The sequence below is a fragment of the Esox lucius genome, chromosome 5 (assembly GCF_011004845.1).
Source record: "Esox lucius isolate fEsoLuc1 chromosome 5, fEsoLuc1.pri, whole genome shotgun sequence".
Taxonomy (NCBI): domain Eukaryota; kingdom Metazoa; phylum Chordata; class Actinopteri; order Esociformes; family Esocidae; genus Esox; species Esox lucius.
The window spans coordinates 12933906-12960635 of NC_047573.1; the positions used below are offsets into that span (position 1 = coordinate 12933906).

The 26730-nt window shown below is 40.4% G+C and overlaps 1 protein-coding gene across 8 annotated transcripts in view; it reads right to left on the reverse strand.

The window, feature by feature from the left end:
* The window catches only part of pcdh15b (protocadherin-related 15b), a 214139-nt gene that overhangs the window by 28651 nt on the left and 158758 nt on the right, over positions 1-26730 (reverse strand). For all 8 annotated transcript variants that reach the window (XR_004575762.1, XM_020046964.2, XM_020046963.2 and 5 more), the window contains 5 exons: positions 15366-15475; positions 14015-14155; positions 12558-12685; positions 8037-8255; positions 4849-4937 (listed from right to left, as the gene is read on the reverse strand). Coding sequence is in view for 7 of the 8 variants with exons in the window: in XM_020046964.2 (XP_019902523.2) it covers positions 4849-4937; positions 8037-8255; positions 12558-12685; positions 14015-14155; positions 15366-15475 (687 nt within the window). In the remaining variant the exon portion in view is untranslated. The remainder of the gene's footprint in view (positions 1-4848; positions 4938-8036; positions 8256-12557; positions 12686-14014; positions 14156-15365; positions 15476-26730) is intronic.

A 26730-nucleotide genomic window follows, 5' to 3' on the forward strand; every position in this document is an offset into this window, starting at 1 on the left:
AAACATAAAAAAAAGTACTGTAGCTTTTAAGCCACTCAAAAATACCATGATGTGAGGCGTTTTCATTTTCAATAAAATCTAGCTTGGAGACAAAAGACCATCTATTCAGCACCATAAGAGGTGAGCATGTGAACACCATTCAACTAAGGCAGAGAAAATACAAATGAGTTTTTGAAACCGTGCCTGACGTATTTGGCGACCAATTATAACTTTATAATTATAATCTAGAAAAATGACATTCAGAAGGGCACACCTAACCCACCTACGCTCTAACATGGCTTTCCAGTATGCACTGCTGGCTCACTGAAGTAGTTCGATTTTTCTGTTAAAGCGTTTCTGTTAGCTTTTTCTTTTTCTGTACGTCAAACCATGTGTAAGCAGATGTATTTGGATTCAAACTTTCTCAAACAGTTTATTCTATACACTAAAAGTGGTGCTCCCAGAATAATGTGATTTGTACTACACACAAGACAGTCTTAGATTTTAGAAGGTGAGAACTTTTTTTTTTACTTGTACACCGGTTTGATAATGTGGGCAGTATGGTCTTTCAGTAACACGGTGCCTGCTGGCTTCCAAAAAGTGACACAATGGCACATAAGAAAAGTGTTTATACTGTAACTGCAGTCATTCTGTAAATGTAATGCGGGTTATGAAAGGTTATTCACCTCTCAACCACTAACTACAGCATTAAACACTACTTCGTTTTAAATACATAAACATCCTGTAATATCAAACATGCTCAGTTTTGAATGTATTATGGACTACAAGATATGACATATACACTTTATGAAATGCAGGCGGGTCTAGTAGTCCCACTTTCTCACTTTCGTGTGCAAGAACACATGATTGACATATCTGTTCCCATAAGCACAACAGCAGTATTCAAAATAAAGCAAAAACATCATACAAAACAACACCTTTTACCAGAAGCCCTATGTTAGAATCAACGTTCTAAGCTGTGCTTGGCCATGCAACTCTTCCAGGACAGTTGACCATTACCAGTTTATTAATCTGGCAATGGGGGAGCAGCAGCTTCCTATAACAGACAGAACTTGTCTTTGAGACACAAGTGGCATTGAATAGTGTTAATGACTTTAATGGGCAGGCTTGAAAATGCAATTAATTATTTGGGAGAGCATGGCCTACATAGTCATATTTCGTGTAGGCCCTATGGTCGGGGTATTCAACTTTTACCCTATGAGGTCCAGAGCCTGTTGGTTTTCTGTTCTCCCGAATCAATAATAGCACCCACCTGGTGCCCAGGTCTAAGTCCTTGATTAGAGGGGTTGCAATGAAAACATGGAGTGGAAATGGTTTTGAAGTCCAGGGTTGATTACCCCTGCCCCGTGGTAATAATCACACAACTATTTGTCAAAAGTTGTTTCTTGCATCATACATACCAGTATGATCCAAATAATAGTCATCCATTAGGCATCTATAAGGTTTTAGAAAAATCCAACGTCTCATGGAATGTAGCCCTGCATTAACAATGTATCTGTAGCCTTGCAGAGGTTTTACATCAATACATATTTTTCCACTGTCCTTCCTTTTTATTTATTTACAATTTATTTACAATTAGTCAATTATCCAGTATCAGAGTCCTTTGGCAATGCTTGTTGCCAAAGGACTCACCCCTGCTGCTCTGACAAAGCCCAGAGGAGAGATGTGTGGCTAGCTACTGGAAAGTAGCAGTTGCACTAAATGAACTCCAGGGCTAAAAGTAACTTTGTCAGCAAAGACGATTTGGCACAAAAATAGGCAGAAAGCGCTTCTCCAGAAATCCCAATCCTACTTTCAGGCACCATGTCACAGTGACGTTAACTAGTGAGCTGGGGCAACACTGGCATAGCCATTTCAGACATTGATTGATAGATAGGATGGAGTTAAAAGCACTCCATGGATAGCTGTTTTCATGCCAAACCTGAGTGGGATTGGTTTTGTCAGCTGGATCCCACAGACAACTTGGATAAAGGAGCCTTTGTGCACATCAGACATGATGTCCACATAAGGCTGAGATAGTTGTAAATCTTCGAGTTCATTTAGCAGTACACTGTGTGATAATATAGTAACAAGGGCATTTAAAAATGTATTTCATTTTTTAGGTACAAAACAATCAACTTTTTATTTGGGAGGGAGGATGTCTGTATCCACAAGCCATAGTGGCAGCCTACGGGCGAGCGGCATTTGATGAACCCAGTAGAGATAGAGTAAGACAGACGACTCGGTGAAGATGGATCATCCAGGACATTGTCATTTTGAAGTGTTGTGGGAATACGGTCACCTTTGTAGTAGTCAGGTACATTTGTATTAATCCAGAAGGCATTGAAGATATTCATGAGGGCATGGGAGGACTGGAGCCTTGTGGTTTTTAAAGTCTCAGAAAGGATACCATCTAATCTGCTTACCTACTAATTGAGTAGGGAAGTTAAGATGCTTTTAAGACACTTTTTCCCTGCTCAATGGTGAAATTAGCATCTCTAAGAAATTGTCAAATGGCACCGTTTCTTAGGATTCATACCACGGCGGCATGGTGAGTGGCACGCTGTTCAAGGCTTGTGCATTAACAATATTAACGTGAGGGGTATTGTTTGGAATAATGGGGAACGCTGAGGTGAGCTTTCTAAGGATCAATGCAGCATTTTTCAGGGACTGGGCTCTGAAGGAGGAAAAAAAATGTTTTAGCAGCTACTTAATTAGTTAGAGCTGAAGCACATGAGAATCAGCCCTAGCAGGCAATGAGGGGTGGGCCCTTACAGTTTAAGTTATGAAGGGAGCAGGAAATAGGAGAGAAACTGCAACCAAGCTGACTCGTGCTTACCTGTTAAACGTACTGTTTCTTATGAATCATCTCTTCTGATTACATCATGGCTTTCTTTACATATAAAGCGAGATAAATTTATTAAGATTGCATGTTTGTAATATCTAGATTAACTGAGTAAATTAGTGCAGTGCCATCTAGAATTGTTGGCACCCTAGGTAAATTTGAACAAAAAAGATGTAAGTGCTGTCCAACAGCTTAAACTTACACAAAGAAATCATATAAATCTGTCCTTTAATTTAGTGAATTTATTTTAAAATAAAATACATCCAGGCCACAATAATTGGCTCCCCTAGAAAATCATATGAACAAATTCTTTATTAAGATTTTACATTTTAAGTCTTTGGGAACTCTTAACTGGTCATCAATGACTTACTGTTTCACTGCGGTATAAATATGAGGTGCCACACAGGGTAGACTCCTTTAGTCATCTATCAAAATGGGAACATAAAATTAAATGAGACAAAGGGATGTTGACCTTCACAAATCAGCCAATGGCTATAAAATGAAAGCTACACGCCTGAACATAACCATCTCCACTATTAGGGTAATAATTAAGAAATGTAAAACAACTTGGGCTGTGATGAACCTTCTTGGAAGAAGACCCATTTGTATTTTGTCCATACAGGCAGTGAGAAAGACGATTCAAGTGGCAAAAAAAATGACAGCTGGTTACATCTTGGGGTCATGTCTCCACAATGACCATTACATGGCATACATATGCCAAGACGTTATTTGGAAAGGTTGCAAGAAGAAAAACTATGCTTTCACCAAACCAAAAACATAAGCATTTAGGTGTTTGTTAAATGTCATTGAAACTTTGACTGAAATTTGGTTCAGTGGTCTGATAAGACTAAATTGTAGTTTTTAGCCACAAATAACAGAAGTTGGTTTGGTATAAAAAGAGCCATGGTCAAGCAGAAAATAGCCTAATATCCACTGTGATGTTCTGTATGGTGATATTCTGGGGCTGTTTACGTCCAAAGCTCTTGAAACCTTATTAGGATACAAGGCAACATAGAGATTTTAGACTAAAACCAGTTTGGCTCTGCCAGTACGCTTCCTGCAAGGCACAGATCCAAAGAAAATGACCAAATCCACACACATATGGATCAAGCTTTTGCAATTTCCATCACAGTCCCCTGACCTAAATCCAATTGAAAACCTGTGGGGTGAGCTGAAGAGGAGAGTCCACGAGTGAGAACCATGGACTCTGAAGAAACTGGAGAGTTTCTGTTTGGAGGGATGGCCTCAAATCCCTTCCTACAGTATGTGTCTGCCATCAAACATTACAGGAGACTACTCAGAGCTGTTATCTTGGCAAAGGGAGGTTGCACAAAGAACATCGATTGGTTTGATATGTTCTGACAACAACGACTACAACAAGGTACAAGCGCCACTATTGTAACATGCCTGAGCGGTATCAGCAGCGCAAAGTGGACAGTAAGTTTGGGAATATTGGGAATATGTTGATATATTTCCAGCTTTCTAACAAACATCCGATAGAAAATAGCACATGCAAGCACCTCTCTACCCCAACGCGCACCCCCCCCCCCCCCCAAAGGAAAAAGAGACAGCTAAGGAGCCTCTGACACTTTGCCTCCATTCCTCTTTTGAAATTTAGCTTCAGAGAGTTGTTAGAAGGCCTACTGATCACAATGTCAATAGCAAGCCCAAGACAAGGAGGGCACCATTGGGGAACAGCTGTGTGAAGTCTACGACAGAACTCTGACAGAGCTGTGGAGGCAGGTGGGTAGCAGCTCTAATGTAAACTGACGGAAGGCTTGCGTCGCCTGACACTTTAATTCAAGCAGCCGTCAAGCAGCAGGACACCTTTTCATCTTGGTAGAAGGCAGCAATAAAACCAACGCTGCACACTGATTCATGCAGCCTCCTCCGACACCTGGACGTCTAGGAAAGGACCAAAGCTAGGTGTTGCACTTCAGGTTCGGCAGACGCCTGTAAGCACAGCTGAAGGATACAGTATCTTGCTAATTGAAATATAATAGAAAATATTTATTCTGTGTTACCCGAGGAGCTTGTCCTTGTTCTGTTCCACCACCGTAGGGGCAACGTTGGAGACCACTACTTGCATATCCAACTGATTCACCACAGACACCTAGAAAACAGAGTTCCAGAAAATTATCAAAAAAAGCATCTACCGCCTAACTTCTACACATAAGCTTTCATTCTGACAGTAGGTTATGATACACTGAAAGTATGCCTGTAGTTTGGCAGGAAGGTTGCTTTGTGTAGTCCCCATGAAATGAAAACCTGTTTGAATTAGATGAACCTAGCCACAGCATGGTTCTTCTCATTCAGGCAATGCGCTCTGGCACAGCCAGCATCTTATTTCATTAAGAGCAAAGGGAATGGGAATAAATTAGGCTGTAAAAATCGGTCCCCATCTGGCCGAGGACAGTTCAATTTAAACAAGGCAACAGTAAATGTGTTGTCCCCCAAGAATGATACACCGATCCCCTGGGCCAATCAGTGTATGTTTGCAAATGTCGGATCTCTGTGACAATACTCATGACTCACCCAAGTTTAGTCAGGATTGAGCCAATAGTGTCTGAGATATCCAGTGGATAAGCAAGAGTCATATCCCTGAGCATGTGTCACATTTCATCACTCTGAGCAAATATATCAAGACAAATACAGTGAAGGAAAAAAATTATTTGATCCCCTGCTGATTTTGTATGTTTTAATGGTAGGTTTATTTGAACAGTATAACAACCTTTAAAAAATGTTATACATTGATTTGCATTTTAATGAGTGAAATAAGTATTTGATCTCCTCTCAATCAGAAAGATTTCTGGCTTCCAGGTGTCTTTTATACAGGTAATGAGCTGAGATTAGGAGCACACTCTTAAAGGGAGTGCTCCTAATCTCAGCTTGTTACCTGTATAAAAGACACCTGTCCACAGAAGCAATCAATCAATCAGATTCCAAACTCTCCACCATGGCCAAGATCAAAGAGCTGTCCAAGGACAAGATTGTAGACCTACACAAGGCTGGAATGGGCTACAAGACCATCGCCAAGCAGCTTGGTGAGAATGTGAAAGAACTGTCAATCTCCCTCAGTCGGTGGCTGCATGCAAGATCTCACCTTGTGGACTTGGAATGATCATAAGAACGGTGAGGAATCAGCCCAGAACTACACGGGAGGATCTTGTCAATTATCTCAAGGCAGCTGGGAACACAGTCACCAAGAAAACAATTGGTAACACACTACGCCGTGAAGGACTGAAATCCTGCAGCACCCGAAAGGTTTCCCTGCTCAAGAAAGCACATGTAAAGGCCCGTCTGAAGTTTGCCAATGAACATCTGAATGATTCAGAGGAGAACTGGGTGAAAGTGTTGCGGTCATATGAGACCAAAATCAAGCTCCTTAGCATCAACTCAGCTCGCTGTGTTTGGAGGAGGTGGAAAAATGCTTTGGGGTTGTTTTTCTGCTAAGGGGACAGGACAACTTCACTGCATCAAAGGGATGATGGACAGGGCCATGTAACGTCAAATCTTGGGTGAGATGGGTATTCCAGCATGACAATTACCCAAAACACATGACCAAGGCAATAAAGGAGTGGCTCAGGAAGAAGCACATTAAGGTCCTGGAGTAGCCTAGCCAGTCTCCAGACCTTAATCCCATAGAAAATCTGTGGAGGGAGCTGAAGGTTCGAGTTGCAAAACGTCAGCCTCGAAACCTTAATGACTGTGGGACAAAATCCCTCCTGAGATGTGTGCAAACCTGGTGGCCAACTACAAGAAACGTCTGACCTCTGTGATTGCCAACATGGGTTTTGCCACCAAGTACTAAGTCATTGTTTTGCAGAGGGGTCAAATACTTATTTCACTCATTAAAATGCAAATCAATTTATATATTTTTTTGTTTTTGTTATTCTGTCTCTCACTGTTCAAATATACCTACAATTAAAATGATAGACTGATCATTTCTTTGTCAGTGGGCAAATGTACAAAATCAGCAGGGGATCAAATCATTTTCCCCCTCACTATATGTGCTTTTATAGTGCCAACATGTGGTTCATGTACATATTCAGTTTTCACCACACCTACACGACATTTTGTTATAATACTATCCTTGACTGACTTATATACAAATACGTGCCAAAGGTCAGCCAACTACATGTTGATCTGTCAATCTCTTTGTCCACAGAGGCATTATATAAAGGGTGTAAAAAAAACACTATGGCGTACCTAATGGGTTCTTCAAGCACATTTGGTCCAAGTGAGAAGGAACTACGCACAAAAGTTCATGATTTGAGGTAAAACTTGGGGAGGGATGTGACCGTTCTAAGTTTGCATTTTCAACTGCTTTTGTTTTATAGCCAGTCAGTGTCATTTAAAGCTCTTCCAGCCAATCGACTGGTCAACAATTTAAATTGTGTATTTTTCCATACATTTTCAAAATCCAAATCAATAAAAATTGCATTGGTCACAGCAGGTTTGAACGACCTTGGTTAACTTAGCACTAAAGTTGTACGTTCTGGGTCAATAAGTTCTGTGTACATATGTGTGAAGAGATGAGATGGGAACAAAGAGCTCCACCGCTCTCACTTTCTCAAACTGTCAGCAAGTCTGTGACTGAAATCTCATCTCCCCTTTCGAAATCTGAAAGATGCTAATATTTGCAAAGTCTGGATTTTGTCCACGGCACCAACACAAACACGAACGCTACCAGTGCCGCTCGTTATCTAGTTAACCACTTGCAACGAGTGATGGACTGTGAACAACTGTGGCCTCCATAATGAATAAGTCCACTGATACAGGACGATATTTCATTTTGACTGCTTGACTATAAACCTCTTGGTTGACCACAAGCCTAATGAGTAAATAATCAACTGTTCACTAAATTGGATAAGCATAGACTGAGAATGATCCATAGACTCCTCTGTGATTTCATTGTGGAGGACGGGGGTGTTCAGAGGAGGGCTGGGGTGTTTGCTCCTGGGCAGCGTAGTAAATATTGATATTGTGGATATCGACATAGTTATTGTGGTCCCTCAGTTCTTTTTAAAAGGGCCATAAGCTTGAATTGATCACCACTGGCAAAATTGCTTTTTAAAAGCAGCCAACACTGACGGAATTTAGCATGGCACGTAGTCAGGGATCACACCAGTGGGTTTTCACAGAGGAAACCAAGTCGCCATAGAGTTAAAAACACTAGAAAAATAAACATTTTATGAGGACAAACACTCACCACAACCTCTGCATTGCTGCTCAGTCCCCCCTCGCCGTAATTATCAGTGGCGACCACTTGGAACTTGAAGTAGGACCGGCGCATGTTCCGGTACATAATGGCAGACTTGATGACACCGGTATAGGGCTCGATGACAAAACCGTCCTTGCCGTCTGTAGTGGGGGGGATAATGAGCCTGTACTGCATAGAGCTGTAGTTCCCTGTGTCCTTGTCCAGGGCCTGAGACACAAACAAACACAGACATACAGAGTGAAAGCAATGAAGAGCTTCTGACACAGCAACATCAATTGCAACACAACATCAATCCCAACCAGCTCATCCGTAGAAAATAAAAGGGCACACGTTATTTTTGTCTTTTTTTTCCTTTATCAGAGCGGTTGTAGTTTCTTGTTGTTGCTGTAGGGGGAGGCTTTGAGCTGAGAGCCATTTTCTCTTTAACGGAGTCAGGGATAATGGTGTCACTCTGCCCAGCTGATTTCACCATTGCTCTGCAGTGACATTGATTTATAATACCTTTTTATGAATGGATCTGAGCTTAAAGGAGCAGAGACGGCACTGTACCTGTGCCACACCGTAGTCAGTAACACAAATGAGATATTTTCCATATTCTGCAAGACTCATTCAACATAATTGTACACCTCTCCGGCTCACAATACGCTGTGCATACTTTGATAACAGATTCAACCAGCTGGGTTTAATTATTAAAACCTTTATTTGAAAGTCAAAGTTGAAGATTGGAATATATTTGAAAATACTGTTTGAAAAAGCTGTCACGTAGGAGAAAAAAAAAAACAACTAGGAGGTAGTGAGAGAAGAGAGCCTTTGACTGTGTTCTGGAAGCAACCCTAACTTGTTTGAAACTGTGGTTCATATTTGAGGCTGATCTGCAGTGAAACCCCTCCAAAATTGGATTTGTTCTTTGCCGAGAGTCCTCTTTGTTGTTCTATCTGGACAGGGACACACGCATTTCATCAAAAGCATCTTCTCTGTGTTAAAATATAAAAATGATCAGATCAATATGTCCTTCACGGATGCGTGTCGCTCAGACAACAAGTCATTATTTATTTCAACAGTGCAGACACTTTTTTTGCATCTCAATTGCAAACGTCAATGTTGTATGATCCTCAGTCCATCCATCCTCTTTTCAGGTTGGCTGCCACTCCACAGGGATTTCAATTCCTTATTTCTTATTACTTAAAACTGTTTAAAGGATTTAAAAGCAGATCAGTCTAATCTTATGGATGCTGAGCGGCTTTTACAGAAATCCATATTCAGATCTACTTTGAATGTCCTACTAGTAAAGCAAAAGGGAATAGAAATGAATGCTATAGATAAATATATTAAGCCCTGAGAAGTTGAATGTTACCGTTAGAAGAAGGTAGCAGTGGGAGTCTAAGCTCAGTAAATCTTTGACCCAGTAATTCCATTACCTCCGGGTATAAAGGATTATGTCTCCTTATACCACAGCATTAATACTTTTTTTGATTGGCTAGTAGTGCGTTCTTGAACGGCCATTATAACCTGGTTCGATGTGGTTTTTGGTTGAGCTTTTTGTTACTTTGCACCGAGTAAACTACGATGTGTTCTGCATGTGCAGTATTTCATCATGATTAGGTTTCCCATGTATCATTCCAGAGTAAATAGTGATATTTACTCTGCAAAAACAAACTGAATAAGATACATGGCAAACACAGGTCTGACGAAGGACTTACCTAGCTAGCATTGGTTTGTGTTTGCAGATACAGCATATTTGAGGAAAATCTGATGTGGGTGGGATGAGCATGTAATTTTAAAACTGCAGCAGAAGTGCAGTAACTGCTGTCAACTTTTATATTTTGGATGCAGTTACACTATTAAATAACTGCAGTAAAAAAAATATATATATATATATTTTGGACTGCAATATATTCAATTGTAACTGTCAGTTCTTCTTCTCCACAATAAAACCTTGTAGATCTAAGAAATGCATTTTCAAAATGTTCCTTGTCTGCTGACATTTTGAGGACATGAGGTGTGGGCCCAAACCTGCGACAACTGCTGATGTAAATAAATTTGATTGATTGATAACTAACAGTATTCTGTATATAACGCAATGTTTTTTAAGCCAGACTAGTCATCCAAAATGAATTATTGCAAGGTGACATTTCAGGACATTCCTTTCTTTGTTCTTGAGCCAATCCAATGTTGCTTTGACTTCTGCACTGTCCTGCAGAAAGGTAAATTTCTACCTAAATTATTTATGTAGATTAAACCATGTACTCATGCTTTATTTCCCTGTATTTTTCTCCATCCATTCTGCCGTCAAAGTAAACATTATACCCAGTACCTCCTGATGAGAAGCATCCCCACAACATGCTGCCACCACTATACGTCACTGTGAGGACTGTTTATGTTGAGATATGGGCAGTGTTAGTGCTTTGAGTTTTGGCCAAAAAGTTCAATCTTAAGCCTTGTTTCCTTTTCGACAGGCTTGTCTTCACACCTCAAAAACTCAGAGAAAGCTCTACTGAAAATTAAACAAGCCCTTAGTCTCATCTGACCATAAAACCTTTACTCGTATTTCAGATGGTCACTCACATGCTTTCAGATGTTTTTTCGACTAACAGCTTCTTTCTTGTCACCCTTCAATACAGGCATTACTCCACTCCCAGCCACTGAACTAAGCTGAGTTTTGAGACTCAGTCTGGGTGGTGTGAAGCAGTTTCCACTTTCTGATTATGGTTATCTAGTTATGCTGACTGAGATATTCAAACACTTGGATATTATTTTTCCTAGTCAATGCATTTGTTTACTTTATCTTTAACTTTGGTAGAACGTCTTACTTTTGCAAAGGTACCACATATTACACACATAGTGTCACCAGAAAACAACTAAAATCCTACAATAAACTAAAAGCTATTTTGTTGTTAATCTGTCGTTATAGTTCGTGACCTTGCTGGTTGCAGTGGGCTAGCTACTGTAGCAAGCAAGGAACAATCATGCTGCCAGCCAGCGAGACAGATGAACATTTCGAACAAACAACTTTCCATAAATATAGAGCAACAAGATATCCCTAATTCCACAAAAGACACTTCCAGGGTCCTAATGGTTCGTCCATTATTTCCAAAGTAATGTACAGAATGTCAGTGTTAATTCCTCATTCAGCGGTTTCTGGAAAACCCATTTGTGACTCCCAGTTGTCTACACTAGACTGACTGGATAAAAAAGAGATACAGAGATAGTAAACATAGACCCAGAACAAGGAAAAAGAAAGCAGGCCGACAGAAAAACTGACAGGAAGGTAGAAGGGCAGACATTACACAGCTACAAACATCTGACAAACCAGACAAAACAACATGCATATCTGAATAAAGACTAGTCTTGCTAGGGTTCATCACTGTGCAACAGAGAATGAGATGCAAATGACCACCCAGCGGTTAGTGATTATGATCATAATGACAGTTCCTCGGCTCAACCTTTATATTCTGCCCTCTCTCTTTCTCTCTTTCTCTCAAACACACATGCAATGTTACAGTTGGAACAAACAAACACACATATCCACCGTTTCAGTCTGAGCACTCACATCCATTGTTTCATTCTGAACACAAACACACACACATCCATTGTTTCAGTAAGAACACAAACACATACACACACACATACACATCCACCGTTCCAGTCTGAGCACTCACATCCATTGTTTCAATAAGAACACAAACACACACACGCACACAAACACACACATCCACTGTTTCAGTTTGAGCACTCACATCCATTGTTTCAGTAAGAACACAAACACCCACGCACACAAACACACAGATCCACCGTTCCAGTCTGAGCACTCACATCCATTGTTTCAGTAAGAACACAAACACACACACACAAAAACACACAGATTCAGCGTTCCAGTCTGAGCACTCACATCCATTGTTTCAGTAAGAACACAAACACACACACACCCATCCACTGTTCCAGTCAGAGCACTCACATCCATTGTTTCAGTCAGAACACAAACACACACGTCCACCGTTACAGTCTGAACACACACCCAGCAGGGGTCACAGTGGCTTTTAGCTACAAAGGTGAAAGAAAAAACTATAACTAGAATAACAACACTGAACAGGGATATGCATGCTGTGGTGCACTCTAAGGGGATAATACCTATTACAAAGAACTGAGAAACATGTTATTGACAAAGGTTAGGGGTTTTGCATGTTAGAGCCTGCATCCTTAGCATTCTACAGACCGCCAGGGGTGTCTGAAAGTTAAGTTATAAGTTGTTTAAGCCTCCAGCTGGTCCAGCATTATCAACACAGGCCAAAGATAACGGCTGGGAGATAAAAGCTCTCACGGGGACACAAATACAAAACTGCGAACACCGTTAATTGCTTAACCAGACATCTGGATAAATCCTTTTCTGTTCCTGTTGGACGGTTGCACTGTGAGGAGTAGTGATCGTCAATTTCACTGCTCATTTTTCATCAGCTTGAATAGTCCAACAAAAAAAAGACTGATTGCAATACTGAAAAAAGCTGGATGTACCTGAACTTGCAATACAGAAGTGAATGTCTTGGCATCCTCTGCCACTCCTCCCAAGTACAAGCGTCTGGTGAAAACAGGTGGGTTGTCATTCTCATCCTGTACATCGATGAACACCTTTGCCGTGTTGGCTGCAAATAGGGGAGAGACACAAATAATTCAAAATAACGTCCAGGGCAAAGGTAAATCTAATTACACTTAAATAGAAATGTAGAAAAAAAACTGACGGCATTTCTAGATGCCCACAACGTGCATGTAATACAAAACATGAAGTCTACAACTCACTGCAAATAAACCGATTTAGACCTTTTGTCTAAAATAGCACCACACTGCATTGCGGTTTGTCATTTCTCATAGTAAAACCCCAGGCCACGTCGTGTAGGCCTGGAATTACGCGGAGGGACCATGCCAAATAAAACGCCATACATCATCAGACAGAGCACCCTACAGGCAACCGGGAAGACGAAATAGTACAACACGTTTTCCGTTCGTCCCTGCCAGGATGTCCAGTGGTATCGCCAATGACCACACTGAACAGGCAACAACAGGAGAGTACCCACCACTGTATTGGAAAAGACCAACACACACGCATGGACACACTCACACCTGCTGATTCAATGATGTGGCTCTAATCACTTTAACAAAATGTCTTCATTATGTTGTTGATGGTGGCCACCAGCATAGCCAAACGCAGTGGGGAGTACAAATCCACTTTACGCCTGAGAGCAGCCATTTAACACAATGCCCGCTCCAGTGGAATGTATCAGACAACAATTGCGGCAGTTGCTGAAACTTCCACTGCAGCTCAAATCTAGCTGCCAGGCCTGTTTTAAGTAGAAATATTTTGCCATCGGGGGTCCTCTGTCAGCTTGAATGACAATGTAAAATGACATAGAAATGGTAATACATTAAATGCATATTTATTAATATCATACAACAATGGCCACTGGTCTAATGAAGTGGCTCCTTCATTGTAGAATTTACTAAGTTGGCATTTACATGTGAGTGTGTGAATCAAATTGATTTGAGTGATTGTTTCTGCATTTCAAGAGACATGATAAGATTGTCCGGAAAGGAACGACTTGTTTATTCTGCTACATTTACCAATAACTACTAATTGCAGTGACTCCTCCACAGCGACTCAACATGATGTTGACTAATCAGAAAACGACATAACATGAAAGGAAGAGGCATGCTTTTGATTGTCTTTAAGAATATACTAATTTGAAAAATTATTTCTGTGACAAGCGAGAGAAAGACAGATGGTAGAACCCGATATGTGAATTTCAATTACTCCAATTAAAGCCCCAAAACCTTTCCAGGCGACTACTGCGTTCTGATTTTAAACCTCTCTTGACCAGACATTTACAGGGGGGCTTATAACCCGGGTCAAAAGTAACGCACTATAGCAAACAGCGTGGAATGTCCTCAGTGACAGGTTGAAAGGCAGGTAAGCTCACTCTTAGAGGGCACTCGAAGATTAGACTCAACGACCCCCATGGAATCCGCCTCCACTTTGAGGATGTAGCTGGCGTTGGTCTCATAGTCCAGCAGCTTGGCCGTGGAGATCACCCCGGTGCTGTTGTTGAGCCGGAATACACCTGGGGGCAGAAGAACTGACAGACTCAGACACATCCAGATCGGCACAGCAGAGCCGGAGTCAGCACCTCATCAGTCTGGGGAGACCAGTGTGAACATGCTGGAACCGTGAACAGAATGGTGCAACGCGAACCATGTCGGTGTCAGCGTTCACCTCCCACTGCGTGTGGTATCGAGTGTTAGCCCGCAGTTTCGCAAAGCGATAACAGATGTTCCACTGGAAAATCACTGAGATTAATTGATTTTGTGTGTAAGGCATAACTGATGCACGTGCACAGTGGTAATGCGCCAGAAATGCCTAACTAGTACTCAGCCTGCTTCACCTTATATTCAGACCTAAAAGTGATGTCCTCTAATATGCCATAAACCTTGAAATCCACAAAAATGAAGGACACTGTCATTATCTTCCCCGTGCTTCTTCATTGAATCTAATGAGTGCTAACAGCGTAACCAATTCCCTTTGTTTCCAAATGAATAAATGGTCCGGTAATGGGAGGCTCAATATGTGGATGTCATTCCATCTTTTTATACTTGGAGACGCGCAAGCTTAAGGTTCTAATCACAGCGAGGAACGATATTAAGGTCTTGTCATTCCTCTAGGCTTCATTACATGGCAGTAACTATGTCAGAAAACAGTGACAATGACTGGGACACACTTAAGTAAACTAAAAGCATACACATTAAACGTAACTCCTTGCAGAAGGCCACTGGTAAAAGGATTAAGGTGAATTATTAATTGTGACATGACAACAAAGTTGATTAGAGCCAAATAGAGCCAAATACAGCTGACAGTATAGTTACCTCTAAGTGTCATCAGTACTTCTTGTTGTTCGTAGTGTCAAAATAGCGGAGGAAGTTACTTCAGTGTCATCAGTTGTTCATAGTGTGCCAGAATACTATAAAGAGTTACCTCGGGTTTCATCACATGAAATGTGTTTTATATATAATTTGTCTCTGAATAACTGGGACTATCTGGAAAAAGCCAGCGTGGCCTCTGGAATCATTTCATAGGTATTATGTGTGTTAATAAATGTATTGTATAGGTTAATAAAGGCATTGTGAGTGTTAATAAAGGTATTGTGTAGGTTAATAAATGCACTGTGTAGGTTAATAAAGGTATTGTGAGTGTTAATAAAGGTGTTGTGAGGGTTAATAAAGGCATTGTGAGTGTTAATAAAGGTGTTGTGTAGGTTAATAAAGTACACTAGTCACCTTCCTCGTTACCCTCCACTATGGTGTAGATAATCGTTTGATTGACAGCCGCAGCCAGTATGACACCGACTACCTTCCCCACGGCTGCCTTCTCACTCACAGGGGGAAACCTGGAAAGAAACACACACATATAGTAGGTGACACACACACACATTTAGAACATCACACACACACACACATCTAGAAGATGAAACACAAACAGATGGCTGCGTTTCCACTGGAAGGCCAATTCCAATAACATATCTTTCATTATTTGTTCTTGATCAATTGGACTGCCTCTGAACAAAGAGTGGATGTGAAAAGATCTGATGTGATTGGAGACCAATGCCCCTGTGAAAGTTCTCATAGCAACATCGCTGCCTATTCAGAGAATATGTTCGCAGTCAACTTACTGCACTTGGTATAATTACAGAAAGCAATAAAATCTGCAAAAAGTGAAAACTCCATACTGAGAGTAAGACATGATGAGAGTAAGAAAAGTCATAACTGAACAATTATTACCACAGCCTTGTTAGCTTGCATGAGCATGCTTCATGTTCTAGCTTTATTACGGGAACATTGCCTACAAGTACATTTTTGAAATGCAAAGCGGAGCGTTATTTTATACACGAGCGAACTGTTGAAAGGTAGACACATACACATGGTGAGCGTTGTAGATAAATATACAAATTCTTTTAGCACACATTTCTACATGTCCTTCGCCATTTGAAAGTGGCCTTGTAATCCAGGATATGACTGATTGTGGAGCAATTCTGTTGCTCTAAAAATTATTTCTGCGGGAAATCTTGAAATAACACACTTAGGAACTCGGACAAAGAGACCCTGCTCACCTTTTCAGATAGTTTGATTATACCAATTTCTATTAGCATACTGAAACCTCTCCAGTCGATTTCATTTAATTAAATGAATACAATTAATTTGTTCTCTGATCACAGCAGGGTCACCTCGAAAGCATTGGTAATTAACCAGGTAAGTTAGCACAATCTCATAAGTGTTCTGTTTATTTGAATTGCATCAGAGGGCTGACACAGTCCAAGAAGCTCTAGAATTTCTCATTGATGGTACAGGTTAGTTATGAGATCAGGGAGGGAGACTTCATATAAAATGTAGGAATACAGAATATGTTGCTGGGCTCCACAATAATGATGACCCGATGGCCCCGGGCCAGTTGGGACTAATCAAACTAGCAAGTCAATGTCCCGATCGGGCTACCGCAAAAACATGTAGAGATAAAAAATAATTGCATTATAAACTTGACATCCTCCAGTTGTTTCGTAATCTGGCACACACACAAAACTATGTAGCAGCTTCTTTTGCAGGCTGTTGACAAGTTAAGAGTTGAGCAGTCATGTGATGCGTGGCTGCCTGGTATTGTTTTGCAATAAAACATTTACATTTGCGCAAGTCTCTCAATTAAAGAAGGCAGTGAAGGATAATTACGAACTCAAACGAACGTTCAAACGAAAATTTTTACCTCAGTCCAAAAAATTATTTACATGTTTCGATGTCAATGAAACTCAGATGTACAGTCGTCTGTCCTAAGTTCCCAGCTAGAGCAGTCTTTTTGCAAAAGCACTGACAACATTCGCAAACAATCTCTGACCAGCCAAGCCAATGGCAAACAGCACCTGGTCAGCATGACAGCCAAGCGGGTGGCTGAGACTCCGTCTTCAGGGTCCTTGGTTGTATCAGGAATTTAAATGCAGATGCCCATTAAGTGATTGCACGACATACCAACCGCAAACCTAGTAACCGACGGACCAGCCGGTTGCCTTGTTCCCTGAGGTGAATGAGTTAGTGTTTTGTTTGAATGTCAAATGCTTTTTTGACTTATCTTTATATTCATTTTTATAATTAGAAATGTTATGAAAGAAATAGACAAATATTTTGTTTTATATATCCAGAATGATTTTCATGAATGATTAACCATGTTAAGTAACACAAGTATTGGGTTCTATGTTGTAACACTGATAAATTACAACTTTCAGTGGCATATTTTTATTTTTTTACCTTGAGCCCTGTGTTGTTCCACATAGTAACTGATGATAATTAAGAATATGTGCATAACTTATTTTGACATTGGCGACAGAACTGTTCAAGAGTGATGGGCTGGTAATAGGAGGTCTTTGGTTTGAAATCCCTGAGCTAACCAGGTGAGAAGAAAAATGAAATCTGTTGTTGTGCCTTGAGCCAAGCACTTAAGTCTTACTACTCCTGTAAGTAGCTCTGACCAAGAGCATCTGCTAAATGACTAAAGTATAACAATAGCTCAGGGTGCAGGGAATATCAATGTGAATCAACTGTTTTGACAAGCTAAATTATAAATTGCAGTACAAGATGAAAAGACAAAATGCCGCAAATTCTTTACCCTTGGTGACCCCCACCTAACAGAAAAAATGCTTCCATTAACGCGAAGTGGCATACCACATAACCCAAGGACAGTGTGTCACTGCATTTCTGGAGTTACTGTTCATGGCCTGAGATCACCCTTCAGTAAATCTGAATACTGTTATCAAGGCTGCAGTCAGACCTACAGTACTTTTTGGCAATCATGAAAAAACCAAATCCTGTTTCTCTCGTCTCTTTGCAAACCATGAGCTGCACAGCAACAGTAACAATGTTTCAGAAGAAACAAAAACACCTCCGGCATGATAAAACAGCTGGGCTCAGGAATATTGCTCTGACCTGCATGCTACCCAATACCCTTCTATAGTAAGGAGCTGAGATTGTATTTCTGATGGGCTGTTGTTGTTAACTTTGGTAGCTGGGATGCCTTTTGGTTCACAGTGATATAGTCTAATCACTAGTCCCCAAACATCTTCATCCTCACGTCTGTCTGTGTTCACATCCCCTCTCAAGTTTTCTTCATAACATGTGAGCTGCCTACTGTAAATCAGTAGACACAGTTCAGAACATGGTGGGCATGTCGCAGACATCAAAATTCCCCCTACACACACACACACCCGCACGCACACACACACACACACACACACGCCAATGCCACACACTGAACACACACTTTCAGTAGCAAGAATGGAGATAGAGTGTTCCGCACCCTCAAGCCCCAGGTAAATCATCCCTACAGCACCAGCCTCTCTTGGAAGGATGTTAGGGAGTTGAGCTCTAATTCCTTTTCTCCTGCAGTTACGAGGCGAGCCAATTCCCAGCATGGCAGAGTGGGTGACGGGTAGCAGCTAGCCGACACACACACACACACGCACACGCACGTGCACAAACTCAAGGTTGTTGTTATGCAAGACCACGTCGAGGCAGTGGGCTCTCAGTAGCTCATTCACCCCAAGTAATCCCCCCCCCCCCCGACATTTCCCAATCAGCCCTCTCTTAGCTGCCAAAGTGAGTTGCTAGAGCTGCTCTGTTTGCACAGATAACACAGAGGATGCTCATCCGTTCCCCTGGCTCTGACACACAGCTCTAATGGTCGCTCCACACAAGCAGACGCTTAAGTGTGAGAGACTAATGAGGTCCATGGAGTAACGCCTAAATCACAGCTACTGTAGCCTCGTCCCCGCATACGCCGTCTTTATCTTGGTGCTGTACCTGAGCACGAGGCCACGTCGGGCAGCCAGGAAATAAAACTCAATGAAGAAAAGTGCGGAAGTCTCCTAACTTCATTGTTTTCTTAAAAAAAAAAAAAAAAACATCCTTGTGTAGTGTGTTTTGAACTATTTCAAATAAATCCAAATCCTGCTGCATAATTATGTATGAAATGCATGTGGTTAGTGGCTACCGTTACTTTGCAGATGATGTTACAAAACTACAACAAATAGATGCAGAGAAATAAGATACTGACTATGTGAGTTTATAACGAAATCTAGTTCACATATCTTAATCTGATCTTTGTATTAAACCACATTTTTTGATGTTCTGAAGTGTAGTAGCAAGATAACATACGGGATTGGGAGCTTGTCTGCGACACTGATATGAAAAATTGTCAAAACCCACCGCAAATATTCAATGAATGATAAAAGCCACATTTAATCCAGGTCTTGAATAAAACATGTATTCAGGATAACAATATTAATCCACTTGAATACAAATGAAATGGGGCAGTCCATAATCATTGCTAGCCAGGGCCAAGTGTGCTGAGAGGGGTCAACTAGCAACAGTAGGCTATTAGCAGAAAAAAACAAAAGTACTATGATCTGAGCTGTGTTTGTGTAAGGTCACAAACCCTTTTTCTGGAATATGTTGGCCTGAGAGACAGATGTTCATAGGTTCACTCATGTAGAACCCTCTAGAAAATCATGTGAGATTGCAACACAATAAAGCAGGCTGTCTGATACGGTCTATACACAGCAATAATCCTCACAGGCGACAGCTGACTATGCCACTATACACAGTCAGCTCCATTTTGCTGGGGTGTTAAGGAGGCGCTAGTGTCAAATGCACGTTTGTTGGCAGTTTTGGACTGTTAAAGCCAGGGCTCTGCAATAACCGTCGGAAAAAGGGTCGATTATATTTCTTTCATATGTCAGTTCACCTGTGTTGATGTGAGAAGGGTAGAATTATTTGAGACAAGGGCAAACGTGACAGTTTCATGCAGCACTAATGAGGAGATAAATCTTCGAAAATGAAAAACTTTTCCAGCATACCCAACCAAGAGATGGCCAAACACAATAACAATTAATGCTACATAGTTCTATAAAGGTCTAGAACTGGCCTCTATGGGATAATTAGCTATACTTTGCTTAGATGTTCTCACTTTTAAAGACAAGCATTATCCCTCATTATGTTTTCCTTCTTCACCAAGGTAGAGTAATAGGGCTTGTGGTGACTGGAATGTCTTTAAATAAAGTGAAAATCAAAGGATAACAGACTTACTATTAGATTTCACCTCTATTATAATTGTAGAATACATTTGGTCATATCAACAGTAGAAAGTGTTTTTTTTATGTTAAGAACTATGGATCCCCCTAAATCACAGACAGATGTGACTATGACCAAACCAAAAAACTTGATTAGCAATAATTTATCTTCCCTAAAATCTATAAACAACAGTAATGCATTTCTATGAATATGAGACTAAAATACTAACAATCCTTTGCCCCATAGATGACTAACATAAATATGAGCCAGCTGGTTAGCATAGCCAACTGTGATTGCAAATTGAGAACAACAAGTCACTCGTGACTAGTTCATTTTGAGACATATGTTGAAGCCATGGCTTGCTAGTTACGTAGCTGAAAACAGGTGGTCACAGGAAACTTGGGATCAGTTCTTGTCATGACTGCAATGCTACACCTATGGGAGAAATTCATGTAATGCAACAAAATAATTAAATACATGGAATTATTTTGAATTGTGGAGAGAATATAGTCCAACTTTTTTTTAGTGGTCTTTTATGGACATCTTTTCAGATGTCACAAAATGTCTAAACAATTTCAGATTTTGGGATACTTTGGTTTCGTCATGTCCACTTACTACCAGCTAAAAAGCTTAACAGAATTTCACACAGTCGATTAGCTTCGATAGAATGTGCCGATTCCTATTCATTTCTGGGTAAAGTTTAAAAATACTAGCATGGTAGTCTTCATCTAGCTGTGTAGGTTAAATTAGCAAATGTGACAAATATGGCTACCTCAAGTGAGAATTACCAGAGATATTTGGACAGGAATCTCTGGCAAACATCTCTTACATTATTCCTCTTGTCTTCCACAATGGGTCAACCTGTATGGCAGCTAATAAATAGAATATCATTTTAGACCAACTGTGCTTGAAGTTACGAGTATACTGTGACGTTTTGTCCTGCAGTGCTTTTGATAAAGATGTCAGAATTATTAGGTCGCATCAGCTTTATTTTTTTCAGAAGAGTCAGTCTTTCTTGGTATTTCAAGTAATTTGTGCTGTAGCTGATAGTTAACGGCCAAGAGTGGTCTATTAGCATTGTGCAGTAAAATTTCCAGTATAAGGGCGAATGGAGAGACCTTGCTGCTTCTGTAAATATGTATTAATTGATGTTGGGGCATTTACAGGGCATGCTATATACAGAAATGTCAGCTTTTGCCTGATTCCCAAAGGTGGAGGCATTTTTTGGCAGAGAGGGCTAATTAAAAGCAGGTCTTTACAGAAACACAGTTTGAAATGTCATTTTCTGAGTAAAAGTGCAACCGAACCAGCAGTGATGCACAGTGCCCTTGGAAATGTTTCATTCTTTTGTGTGCCAGTATCCTACATATGGTATTTACAAACATCTGAATAATTTGATTAAGAATGGTTGGTTTACAGCAATTCATTTATTTCCATCCAGCAGATTTTATGATATCATGTCCTCCCTCACTTCCATTACTGTCTGATTTTCATCAACATCCTGATGCAGATGTAAATCGCATCACATTTTTAGGTCCAGAGAAGGGGGTTATTGGTTCGGTCCAAAGAAGGGGTTACTGGTTCGGTCCAGAGAAGGGGTCATTGGTTCGGTCCAGAGAAGGGGTTATTGGTTCGGTCCAGAGAAGGGGTCATTGGTTCGGTCCAGAAAAGGTGTTATTGGTTTGGTCCAGAGAAGGGGTTATTGGTTCGGTCCAGAGAAGGGGTCATTGGTTCGGTCCAGAAAAGGTGTTATTGGTTTAGTCCAGAGAAGGGGTTATTGGTTGCCACCAGCCCTTCCAACAGAGCTCTGACTTGAAGCAGGATCATTGCAGAATCAATCGGCTAACTAAAAAGCTGCACTCCACTGCACCCACAACTCAGTTCCTAGCCCAACATCTAAATAGAGGCATTTATTGGAACTGTAAAACTGTAAAGATCGACATCAAGTTTAAATAAATATATAGAATATACTAACTTCGCATAGCTATACTATTTGCTGCATTCAAATGTAAGTAATTTAACAGATGCTCTAATCCAGAGTAACACATAGTAATCAGTGTGTATGCATTTTCATACTTTTTTAGATACTGTTTCCCAGGATAAACTTTGCAAGTGCCATGCTCTAGCAACAGAGCTATGAAGAATTACTTTATATATTATATTTTAATAAATAACCATCAACTGACTGAATTACTATCCATGGCCAAAACAACAATGTAAAAGACTGTAAAATACAAATAAATAACCACACATTTACCCATAAAGCATGTCCTAATTGACAAGGGACACTTTGACACTCTTAAAACAAGTATTCATCAAAACCATGCACTTCTGCACCAGCTACTACACCCATAATCTTGGTTTTAAAAATAGCAACGTATAACACTATTTCTGTCATAACCTACAGCGATACCACAAAACCTAAGAATAACTGCTTTGCTTGAATAGAGTCCTAAGGGTTTATTCACTGCACACAACAGGACTCCTCTAACTCCTATTAACACTCAACGATGCAGGGTGAAACTAAAAGGCATCCGTGTCGGCTATTTGGCTATTTTCAGACAGGACTAGTCAATAAAAAGGCTTTTAGAATTCTTCGTAAATGTTTTGAACTAAGTTTTAGACAGTGACCTTTTCAAAGGGTTTAAGATCTGTGCCGTTAGAAACCAGTTGGCATACTGTGGCTGTCCTTTCATAAACAGGCGCTAAAGGGCAACTCTTCGTCCTGTGTACTTGATGGAAATATCTTAAACCTTTCAAAACAAACGCATTCCTTCCCATTCAGATGGAATGCATAAATATAAAGCATGCATAATGGATGATATGTATGTGCATTGCTAATGGAAACACTTTTGAGACAATGAGTCCATAAACAAGTTAGCATGAGCACTTCAATAACTAGGCTAAATATTTGATCAGCTTTCTGTTCAACACTGGGGAAATAGAATACTAATATGAGTGAGTGGGTCAAAATGGCTAATGGGAAAATAAGAAGCAAAGAGACAAGCATCCTGCAAAATGATCCTTAAATACACACTTGAAAAAGTTTGAAATATTTTACAAAAAAAACAGAACACACATTTATAATTTATTATGCTATCCAGCACATTAAACCTAGGTTGTTTAATCCAAAAACCAGATTTTCCTAAAGTGCAGTTTAAAGGTAGCTTTAAAATGAAACAAACTGAAATATATGATAAATAATTTAAAGGCACAATAAATATTTTATGTCCTCATGCAGTGTGTAATTCTTTTTCAAACCATCACTGTATGTCTCATAAATCACTGTGCATTTATTAAAATGAAAATAATCTTAAATATATGCTGTACAATTTTCACTGAGATTTGATTCCTTTGGCCCTTGAAAAGCTCAGTCTAATCTGGTTGGCGTTAGGGAGATATTTATGTAAACAGCCCTGATTGGCTGATTGGTCCGGACTATAGCCATCTCTTCACGAAATGAATAGTCATTGGTCATCAATAATCATATCACATTTGTGTCTTAACATAGTCAGCCAAAACCTCTATCCCCCCTGAATAGGTGGAAATCATTTTCACAATATCAGAACTTTAACCCTCAGGATGGCGATCTGAATAGTGGAGGAATATACACTCACCTAAAGTATTATTAGGAACACCATACTAATACTGTGTTTGACCCCCTTTCGCCTTCAGAACTGCCTTAATTCTACGTGGCATTGATTCAACAAGGTGCTGAAAGCATTCTTTAGAAATGTTGGCCCATATTGATAGGATAGCATCTTGCAGTTGATGGAGATTTGTGGGATGCACATCCAGGGCACGAAGCTCCCGCTCCACCACATCCCAAAGATGCTCTATTGGGTTGAGATCTGGTGACTGTGGGGGTCATTTCAGTACAGTGAACTCATTGTCATGTTCAAGAAACCAATTTGAAATGATTCGAGCTTTGTGACATGGTGCATTATCCTGCTGGAAGTAGCCATCAGAGGATGGGTACATGGTGGTCATAAAGGGATGGACATGTTCAGAAACAATGCTCAGGTAGGCCGTGGCATTTAAACGATGCCCAATTGGCACTAAGGGGCCTAAAGTGTGCCAAGAAAACATCCCCCACACCATTACACCACCACCACCACCAGCCTGCACTGTGGTGACAAGGCATGATGGATCCATGTTCTCATTCTGTTTACGCCAAATTCTGACTCTACCATCTGAATGTCTCAACAGAAATCGAGACTCATCAGACCAGGCAACATTCTTCCAGTCTTCAACTGTCCAATTTTGGTGAGCTCGTGCAAATTGTAGCCTCTTTTTCCTATTTCACAAATGCTTTGCTGCATACCTCGGTTGTAACGAGTGGTTATTTCAGTCAAAGTTGCTCTTCTATCAGCTTGAATCAGTCGGCCCATTCTCCTCTGACCTCTAGCATCAACAAGGCATTTTCGCCCACAGGACTGCCTACTGGATGTTTTTCCCTTTTCACACCGTTCTTTGTAAACCCTAGAAATGGTTGTGCGTGAAAATCCCAGTAACTGAGCAAATTGTGAAATACTCAGATCGGCCCGTCTGGCACCAACAACCATGCCACGCTCAAAATTGCTTAAATCACCTTTCTTTCCCATTCTGACATTCAGTTTGGAGTTCAGGAGATTGTCTTGACCAGGACCACACCCCTAAATGCATTGAAGCAACTGCCATGTGATTGGTTGATTAGATAATTGCATTAATGAGAAATTGAACAGGTGTTCCTAATAATCTTTTAGGTGAGTGTACATTATCCCACCAATGATGTTTCCACCAATCAAATGTTTTGAAGATCAAAAGCAATGCATAACACATGGTACGTGAAAGTAACATATAATCTAACGTTCAAAGTGTTTCTATTTTTCCAACTCTACATTTGACAAACATTTGCTATTCAATGCAACATGCTACAACATTTTTTGCACTGAATAGCAAATGTGCCCACACTCATTTTACAGTATGATCTTGGCATCTGTACTGAAGCTAGCCAAAACAAAGGAAAGGCTACCCTATGCTATGACATAAGATTATGAATTATGTTCAAGAGCAGCATTATTTGTATTTAAAATTTTTATTGACAGTATCATTCATTTGGTTAACATGTCACTACAATCAGATGCTTGATAATTGTTGGAAAAGAGCATCAAGATAACATCCGTGCCTGTTCAGCAGCATGTACAGTATGTTCATCATGGCTCATTTAATCTGTAGCTTCTCAACGGCTACCACATAAACTGCATACTTGTCCGAGATGTATTAGGAGGAACCCAGATCATACTGTAGGTCTAACTGTGATGTTCACTAAGATGTGGTCGTTTTTTCTCTCAGTGTGAGCACATGAACGCATTTCCACCCCCATCTTTGGCATACGAAAAGATCCCACAATGTTGAATGAAAACATCATCTGTTGGCGTAAATCATAGAGTGCGTTCCACTAATATTGGCACCCGGGATAAATAGGAAAATGGGCTGTGAAAAGGATTTCATCATTGTTTATCCTCTTGATCTTTCATTCAAAATATTAACAAAAATCTCATCTCTTGTTAAAGTAATACAATTGAAAAAATATATATTTTCATTACAAATATATTTTCAAACAAATAATTATTGGCACCCCTTCATTTAATACTTTGCGCTACCTCCCTTTGCCAAGATACAGTAACAGCTCTGAGTCTTCTCCTATAATGCATAAGAGGTTGGAGAACACAAGTGATCTGAGACCATTCCTATAACAGAATATCTCCAGATCCGTCAGATTCCAAGGACCATGCCTGTGAGCTCCCCTCTTCAGCTCATCCCACAGGCTTTCCATGGGGTTTAGATCAGGGGACTGGGATGGCCTTGACTAAATAGTCAGTGAAGCATTTTTGTGCTGATTCTGAAGTGTGCTTAGGATCATTGTCCGGCTGAAAGATCCAACCATGGCCCAGTTTAAGCCTCCTATCAGAGACAGTCGGGTTTTGATTTTATGCTGGTACCTAATGGAGTCCATAATATCATATATACTAAAAAGTAGTCCAGGTTCCTTTAGAAGAAAAACAGCACCACAACATCAAAGATCAACCAACATACTTCACTTTTGGGGATAAGGGACTTTTCTGCATGGCTACTTTTCTGTCTATGCCAAACTGACCTGTTTCCCAAAAGCTACATTTTGGTCTTGTCTGACCATAGAATCTGGTTCCACTGAAAGTTTCAGGAACATTTGGCAAACTGTACAGTAGACACTTGAGTTTATTGTTTGATGACAGCAAATACTTTTTTATGACAACATGTGGTTATGTAGGTGGCGTCTGATTTGGAGATTTTCTGACTCCAAGACCAAACTAACGCCTGTAGTTCTTCAGCTGTGGTCTTTGAAGATTCTTTAGCCTCCAAACTGTGCATGATGCCAATATAGACTCACATCCTCTTCCAGGCCAATTTTTTAAGTTAAAAGCATCTCCAGATGCTTTTAACTTTTTCATTATTGCCCTGATAGTGGAAATGGGGATTTTCAACCCAATCACACAGGTGAACTCTAAGGGCGCCT